This window comes from Hordeum vulgare, chromosome 2H (genome assembly GCF_904849725.1).
Source record: "Hordeum vulgare subsp. vulgare chromosome 2H, MorexV3_pseudomolecules_assembly, whole genome shotgun sequence".
NCBI classification, from domain to species: Eukaryota; Viridiplantae; Streptophyta; class Magnoliopsida; order Poales; family Poaceae; genus Hordeum; species Hordeum vulgare.
Window position 1 is genome coordinate 644,544,609 of NC_058519.1, and position 8,221 is coordinate 644,552,829.

Genomic DNA, 8,221 nt, shown 5'->3' on the forward strand with positions numbered 1-8,221 from the left:
CTGTAACTTAATTCTGTAGGATGTGATCTGTAGGTGTAGCATTGTTCCTCTTCGACAGCAAGCACATGCACGACAACTTGGCGCTGGAAACTTGCAGTGATAATATTGTTTTATCTCAAAAGAAATACATCCGGTTTGGCAGTTGGTGTTGAGTGTTGACCCGCCGCACCTGGTTCCAACTTGTCAGTTTATTTGACCTTATCTCAAAATAAATTAATTGAACTTGTCAGTCATTGTCACGCGGCTCCGTAATAATCCAATCGGATGTGTATTCACGCGGCTCCGTAGGTTTCCTCTTCTCCCCCACTGCCAATCTCACCGAGCTCTAAATTAAAAAAATAAAAATATCTCACCAAGCTCTATCATCAAGAGCGTTCTTCCACAAAGTAGCAGCCAGCATGGAGGAGCAGCTTGATTCCGTGCCGGAGGAGAGCACCCCGGGTTTCACGGCTGCCATCCCGCCGCCCAACTCCTACCGCGAGTCGATCCGGAGCGTGAGCGTCGTCTGCCCCCAGTGGCGCATCAGATCGATGCTGTCCGGTCAGAGCGGATCCACCTACTCCAGCGACTCCGTTGCCTCGAGGTCCAACAACTCCGGCTACTCCTCCAACTCGGCGTCCGTCGGCTTAGCGGACTTGGGTACCAGCGAGCTCAAGAAGATTGCTCAGAGAATGGCCAGCGACGGCTACACCGAGGACATGGTAAAATCGTTTCGCATCATATCTCTCAAGCAAACATTTAGCCCGGACTATGCACTGAAGAATTGGTTCGTCGAGCTTGATGTCGACTGGGTTCTCCAACCGCTGCAAACCCACCTCCAAGAGGGATCTGCGTATTCACTCCAAGAATTGGTTGAGAGTTGGATCCGAGCTCTCACAGTAATTGTTGCCACTATCGACGAAAAGCTGATCACAATCGTGAGTGACACGCCAGCGGTCGCACGATTTGCCACAGCGAGCGTCTCAGCAATGCTCGTTTTTGTTGATGCGGTCATCCAGTTTAACAGGGAGGAGAATTTACAAGCCATGCTACAATTGTATATGTGCGTCTGCAGCGCATCATATGACATGTTGCCGATGCACATGAACTTTTTGGATTCCCGAAGCATTTTCAACAAGATAGGAGAAATGTTGGATAGAGAAGGGAACAAGTTAATTGAGTCCGTATGCCAAAAGATGGTGCAGGTGAGGCGGACACTCATGAAGGACGATGACTCGTGGGTCGCCGAGATTCTGGAAGGAGGAGGCGAGGTTCACAAGAACACCCGGTTGATGGTGGAGTACATAGTTTTGATGAGCAAAGCACATACTTCGATGCAGAACTCTTTATATAGTCAGCACAAAGAAAAGCTTCGAGAACTCATAGATTACATGATCGATTATCTGAACAATTTGCTTCTGCGAAAATCAGAGTTGTGCTCGGATCCAAGCCTCAGGTATTTGTTCCTGCTCAACAATTCATATTTCATAATGCAGATGGTGTCTGAGGTATCCCTGCAAAAAAATCCTGACCAGTTGTGTGGATACCAAAGAGAAATTAAACTTACACCTGAATGTGGGAAGTACATGGATAGCTATCTCGATGTTTCTTGGGGAAATGTGTTGTCCTTTATGCCTAAATCAAATTTTCACGGACCACTCCGTCGTTGGATCCACACCACTTCGCTAGCTAAATTCCAGTCAGCGTTTGATAATACGTACCAGGCTCAGAAATTCTGGAAGGTGCCGGAACCTCGTCTCCGGTCCTTACTGCGGGAAACTATCACCAAGAGAGTCATTTCAGTTTACGACGACTACCTGAAGGAGCATCCAGAGCTAGAAAAACAGGTTATAGGTGGAAGCCGCAGTCCTGACGTTTTGAAGGAAATGTTAGGAGAACTATTTGAAGGGTGAACACTTCTTTGAGGATCCAACAGAGTCAATCGACGGATTAGAGTTCATGTCTCATCGTTGTATTTGGAAAATAAGTCCTTTGAAAATGAAGTTGTATTCTGAATTCCGTTGTAGCCGAAGTGTCTTTTTGTTTGATTTCGTGACTCCATGTAAAATACTTAAGATTATACACGGTTTTTTTTCATCCAATTCAGTGGAACTTGAGCTTGCAGATGCCATGGTCACTCTGGATGTCAAGTTTGCCCCGTACTTCTGCACTAAAGAATGGGGTAATTTCACCACAAAAATAGTTAAATTTGCTGGGTGGTTGTCCCGGCCCATTTATGTGTGGAAATTCATTTGGATTTGGGATAAAAATTGTAAGAGGTTATGCATATATATAATCGATTATTTATGAACCGTTATAATCTACACCGGCTAAAATAAACATTGTGGATCTAAGATTTCCAATCCTAACAGGAAAAGGCAGGGCTGTCCGTGTTAACAAACAACTTAAAATACCTTGACTTTTTCACAACATGTCCAAGTCAAATGCCTCTCCTTCAACACGGTGCCCTCTTCCGTGGGGGTGTGCTACCTTCTCTTCCCCTCGTGGGCTGACCGCGAAGAGCCCATGCGCAACCAGCCGCTGGACTACGAGGGGGCGCGCATCGACCTCCATCGCGAGGAGCTTTACGGGCTTCCCCGTGGAGTTCGTGACGCCGATCTGCATCCCCGAGGCCTTCTCCGGCTTCGGGCGCGTCCCGAAGATCGACCCCCGCGCGCTGGCCAGTACCGAGCTGGCCACGATCCGTGTGGTTGTGCTGCTCGAACGCTCCACGAACATCCCTTGTGATGTCTGACCTTGGGGTGGGCCCTGGGAGACGCGGGTCATCTCCATCGAGCCGGCCGTGGTTTCGCCATGGCTCGCTTGTTCGACGCTAATGGCGAGTACGTCCCCTTCTTCGGTCAGCCGCCGCCCCCTTCGCCCACAACAGGCAGGTCGAGGCTTGCCGCCGTGCTGCTGATCCCCCCGTGCCGGTGTTCCGTCGGGCGGCAGGGGGAGGGGGCAGGGGCGGCAGTGCCCTCGACTCCGTCCTAACGGTCCTCGGTGCTCCTCTCCTCCCCGTCCCCTACCGGTCACCTTCGACCTGGGCGGGCGCGTGGAGCCCACGATCGTCGGGCGTTTCCGTGTCGTCTTCTCGCTCCTTGGTGCGTATCACTATGATCGTGGTGGACGTGCCCTGCATGGAGGGAGCAAAGGTGGACCCACCCTGCATGGCCATGGTCAGCTCTGTTGTTGTTGTTGGGCTTCTGATGACCCACAAGTATAGAGGATCAATCGTAGTCCTTTCAATAAGTAAGAGTGTCGAACCCAACGAGAAGCAAAAGGAAATGATAGGCAGATTTCAGCAAGGAATTCTCTACAAGTGTTGTAAGTAAAAGTGATAGATAGTTTTATGGCAAGATAATTCGTAACAAGTGACAAGTAACAATAGTAGCAAAGGTACAGGAAGGTAGCCCAATCCTTTTCATAGCAAATCGCAGGCCTAAAAGTTCTCTTATATAAAGCAAGCGCCCCTCCCCCCCCCCCCGAGTAGACATGGGAATTTATGTCTAGTCATGTTCATCATATTGAGTTGATTCGCGTTCGCTACTTTGATGATTTGATATGTGGGTGGACCGGTGCTAGGTGTTGTTCTTACTTGAACTAACAACCTACTTATGATTACCCCCTATCGCAAGCATATGCAACTATGAAAGAAGAATTAAGATAAACCTAACCATAGGCCATAGCATGAAACAAGTGGATCCAAATCAGCCCCTCATAAAGCAACACATAAACTACGGTTTAAGCTTCTGCCACTCTCGCAGCCCATCATCTATTTGTTACTCCACATTGACTTCCCTTAAGCCCATAACATGGTGAAGTGTCGTGTAGTCGATGTTCACTTGACACCACTAAGAGAAGTAACAACATTCATATCACCAAAATATCGAACGAATACCAACTTTATATGATTACTTATAACAAGATTTCTCCCATGTCCTCGGGAACAATAATTACTACTCACACCTCATCAACATATTCAACATCAGAAATATTATAATAATGACTAAGGATCTGAACATAATATCTTTCAACAAGTAATCCAACAAGAATCAACTATAAGATGTAATCAACACAATTAGTAACCCGCAGGTACCAATCTCAGGTTCTGGGACAAAGATTGAATACACGAGATGATCTAGGGCTGGATATTAGATGGTGCTGGTGAAGATGTTGATGAAGATTGGCCCTCCCATGAAGAAGGAAGCATTATTGATGACGATGGCTTCGATTTCCCCATCCCGGAGGGAAGTTTCCCCGGCAGAATCTTTCTACCGGAGAGCAAAAGGGCCTCTACCAAGGTTTCCACCTCGAGATGGCGGCGCTTCGTCCCGAGAGGTGACTTATGATTTTTTTTCTAGGGTAAAACACATCATATAGGAGAAGATGGTCGCCAGAGGGCCAGTTGGGGCCCCACAAGCCATCAGGACACGACCAAGGGGGCGCCTTGTTGGCTTGTGCCCAGTTGGTGGCCCCTCTCGGGTATAGTTTTGGTCCAGAAATTATCAAATATTTCAGAAAAATTCTCTGCAAAGTTTTACGTCATTTGGAGCAAGTTGATTTTTCTGCCTTTTCTCGGTTTCCCGGTCCAAAATTCCAGTTTCCAGATATTTCCCTCACAGTGATGTACATTGCATATTGATAGAGAAAGAGCATAAGATTTGTATGATAACAAGCGATAATGGGCAGGATCAACACAAATCAATAGTAATTTATGATGCAAAATAAGTGTATCAACTCCACCCAGCTTAGACCTCGCTTGTCCTCTAGCGGAAGCGGAAGACAAACTATGTTTCATCTAGATGTAGATACCCTCACTACAGCTACTTCGTGCGCTCGCCATGCGTCTAGTGGGACGTCTCACGTTTCGGTCTCCCTCGCCCTTATCTCCTCGAATGAACCGCTCAGCCACTTGTTTACTTCGCAATCCGCCTAGCATACCCATTGCTCCCATATTCTCTCTCTTTTGCAACAGACTGGATCTCATCGTCAGGGCTTGTCCTTCCCCGTAGCAGGAAGCCAAGGAAGCGGAATTTTTGTCCAAAAGGACCCCCTCTTGAACGTGAAAGCCAGAAAAGACCACCTGCGAATGCTAAAGAGGGAAAGGACCCCCACCCCTCCGTGGCGGCAGGTGCGCCAGGCGGCACGTGGCACCTGCCGCCACAGCCCGAGGCGGCTCGGGCCTGCCGCCACGAGCGTAGGCGGCCGACAGGGGTGCCGCCACGAGGCAAGGCGGCGCACGGGAGATTCTGTTCCCGCGTCTCGGCGACGTAACGGGAATGAGAGGCGGGGCCTGCCGCCTCGGCATATGGTGGCCAGGTGGGACATGCCGCCTCGGGAGGAGGCGACGGGTACTGTTGCCGTGCTGAAATGTACTGATTGCGCGGAATTCCACTGACTGCCCTGATTTCGAGGCTCGTTGATTCCTACGCTGAGACAGTCTCCACCGACGAAACAGTAGCACATTTTTCCCGCTCTTCACCGACGAAACAGTGTGAAAATTTTCTTTATAAACGAACCGCGTCGCTGCCTCCTCTCTCACTCTCTTCTCCTCCCGTTGCCTTCTGTGTCACCCTCTTCTCTTTCTCTTTCTCACTCTCTTCTCAAGAACTAGTCCATATGAAGGTTTAAGTTGCGATTTTGGATGGTTTAAAGTTAGATTTTGAAGACGTTGCAGTTGAAGAAAAGATAGATCAAGGTAAGAGCTTTCCATTTCTTTTGGTCTTGTTTGCATGCATGATGTTTTATTTTGTTTGGTTAGTTTGTAAGTATGTTCTTTCTTTTGTCTTAGGGAGTGTATTATCACTTTCATGGAACTATTTTGAAGACGTTGTAGTTGAAAAAAAGTTAGATCAAGGTAAGAGCTTTACATTTCTGTTGGTCGTGTTTGCATGAATGATGTTTTATTTTGTTCGATTAGTTTCTAAGTATGTGTTTATCTTTTGTCTTAGGGACTGTATTATCACTTTTGTGGAACTATTTTGTCATGCGATATGAACTACTAAGTTGAAGATCAAGGTATGAGACTCTGTTCATATTTATGTTCATGTGATAATAGGTCGACTATGTTCATATATTACCGATGATTTGTTCGTGTTTGCATGCAACTGGTATTTAGAAAGGAGCCGGAAAAATGCCTATGTAACTAGCATTTTTAAAAAAACATGTAATGATATATTAGCTCCATTAGTATTATTACATGCAAGACGCGTGTGTAATATATTTGTTTATGTGATAATTTGTCAACCCCGTAGAAATATGACTCGTGATATATATATATGCATGCAGTATGTATTTTTAGACTTTTGCTAGCACAGAAATAATTATTTGTGTAATATTTTTGTTCATATGAAAATAGGTGGAATTCGCTGATATTATTCTGGTGATATATTATATTCGGAAGGATATCCTTATTTAAACCAGAGGTATGAATGACATATTGCAATTCATCTTCTATTTATTTTATAGATGTAGTGTCACGATAAATGGTACAATATAAATTATTATGCGTAGCTGTAATGGATGTTGTTAAATTGTTATATGTAAAAAAGATAAGTAATGGATGTTGTTATTACAATGTAAATATAAAAATATGATTTTTAATGGACTAACAATGTAAATATGGCTGCTCCTTAGGTACTATGGAAAATTTGTTAGTGTTTTATGGGCACATCGTACGTGAGGGTCCTTCTGGTGTGGATGTGTCTAGGTGCGGGATGACTACGGTTGTAGTGAAAGACATGGTTAATGTAGAGTATGCGGCAGTTAGAAGGTGCATCCGATCGGTGTTTGGTTCAGCGATGAATGGAAAAAAATGACCCTGGAGGCTTTCGTGGTTGAGGGAGGAAATCGGTGGGTTCTGCGACGGGTTACTGGTGAAAGAGCATGGGCGTCGTACATGGGTTTTGCAAGCAATCCCAATAACTCCATGTATGGACAACCCATGGTTTATGTGGAGTTCATTTCTGCCAGTGATGTCGCCGAGTGCAGTAGCGGTGTCGGTGAGGCCCAGTTGGCCATAACTGTAGCCCCCGATGCCGGCCCATCGGAACCAAGTGGTGGCGAACATATGTCCATAACTATAGCCCCCAACGCCGGCCCAACGGAACCAACAGGTGGCCAACAAGTGTATGACACGGGATATTGGTCTGCGGTCGTTGACATGAGCGAACATGTCGAGGGATTGCCGGAGGCGCTAGATGATGACGATGATGGTCATTCTTCTGCTTCTTCGGAATCAGATGATGAAGTTGTTCCTCCTGAGAAGGCGGTCGCTGCAGCAATCAACCCAGAGTTTTTACAGGTTATGAGCATCACCAATGAATTTCACTCTGTTGCTGGCCTAGACGCGGGGAGTCTGGCCGTTGGACAGATTTTCCCAGATAAGAAATCTGCTAAACAAGCAATACATAGCTATGCAATTGCTATACACAGGCAACATAGAGTGAAGCAGTCTGATAAAAAGGAGTTGAAGCTCATATGCATCCATCGCGAAGCGGGTTGCCGCGGAAGAGTTATTGCTCGCCAGAAGCCTGGGGTATGTCAGCCATGGCATGTCACAAAAATAGAGCAACATGGTTGTGAGCAAACCGGCACTCTTTCAGAGCACCGCAATGTGACTGCAGAATATGTGTCACAGGTGATGCAAACCATTGTGCAGCAAAGTCTTAATATTAGTATTAGGGCTTTGCGTGCAACTGCATCTGATCTGATTGGTTTCCCTGCCAGCTATAGCAAGGCTCGTCATGCAAAGGAAAAGATATTTCAGAGGTTGTATGGAACCTATGAGGAGGCGTACTCTTTTGCCCCTAGAATGTTGCATCAGATTTCGGTTGCTAACAGGGGGACTCAAGTTTTCCGGAAAGAACGTCCAAATCCATTGAACCCGGACGAGCAAATCCTGGACCGCTTATTCTGGGCATTCGCCCAGACTATACAAGCATTCAAGCTTTGTGTCCGGTTGTATCAATTGATGGTACATTTCTCACTGGAAAGTACAAGGGCACACTCTTAGTGGCGATGGCAGCTGATGCAAACAATCAACTTCTTCCTATTGCCTATGCACTAGTGGAGAGCGAAGACAAACATAGTTGGCTATGGTTCCTATGTTGCCTGAAGATGGGTGTCATCAAAGATCAGGAAGGGGTTTGCATCATCTCTGATCGCAACACCGGACTATTAAGCGCGCTTGAGATAATTAAGGCTTCACAAGATCCAGATTGGGGGTGGCCCGATCTGG

The 8,221-nt window shown here is 46.5% G+C and overlaps 1 protein-coding gene and 1 long non-coding RNA gene across 3 annotated transcripts; both read left to right on the plus strand.

Moving 5' to 3' along the window:
* Nucleotides 1–246: 246 nt before the first annotated feature.
* Nucleotides 247–2,091, plus strand: LOC123431169 (exocyst complex component EXO70B2-like). The gene has a single exon (XM_045115009.1). The coding sequence runs from the start codon at nucleotides 399–401 to the stop codon at nucleotides 1,890–1,892; it is 1,494 nt and encodes a 497-aa protein (XP_044970944.1). The 5' UTR covers nucleotides 247–398; the 3' UTR covers nucleotides 1,893–2,091.
* A 3,866-nt stretch (nucleotides 2,092–5,957) lies between these two features.
* Nucleotides 5,958–7,805, plus strand: LOC123431170. Of its 2 annotated transcripts, none has more exons than XR_006623043.1 (3): nucleotides 5,958–6,000; nucleotides 6,341–6,407; nucleotides 7,711–7,805. It is a non-coding gene; the product is annotated as an uncharacterized LOC123431170 (long non-coding RNA). The 2 variants fall into 2 exon arrangements; XR_006623042.1 differs by lacking the exon at nucleotides 7,711–7,805 and adding an exon at nucleotides 6,619–6,661.
* Nucleotides 7,806–8,221: the final 416 nt, after the last annotated feature.

What these genes read in the sequence shown, in the direction of transcription:
- LOC123431169 (XM_045115009.1), top strand. Translation starts at nt 399, where the DNA reads ATGGAGGAGCAGCTTGATTCCGTGCCGGAGGAGAGCACCCCGGGTTTC.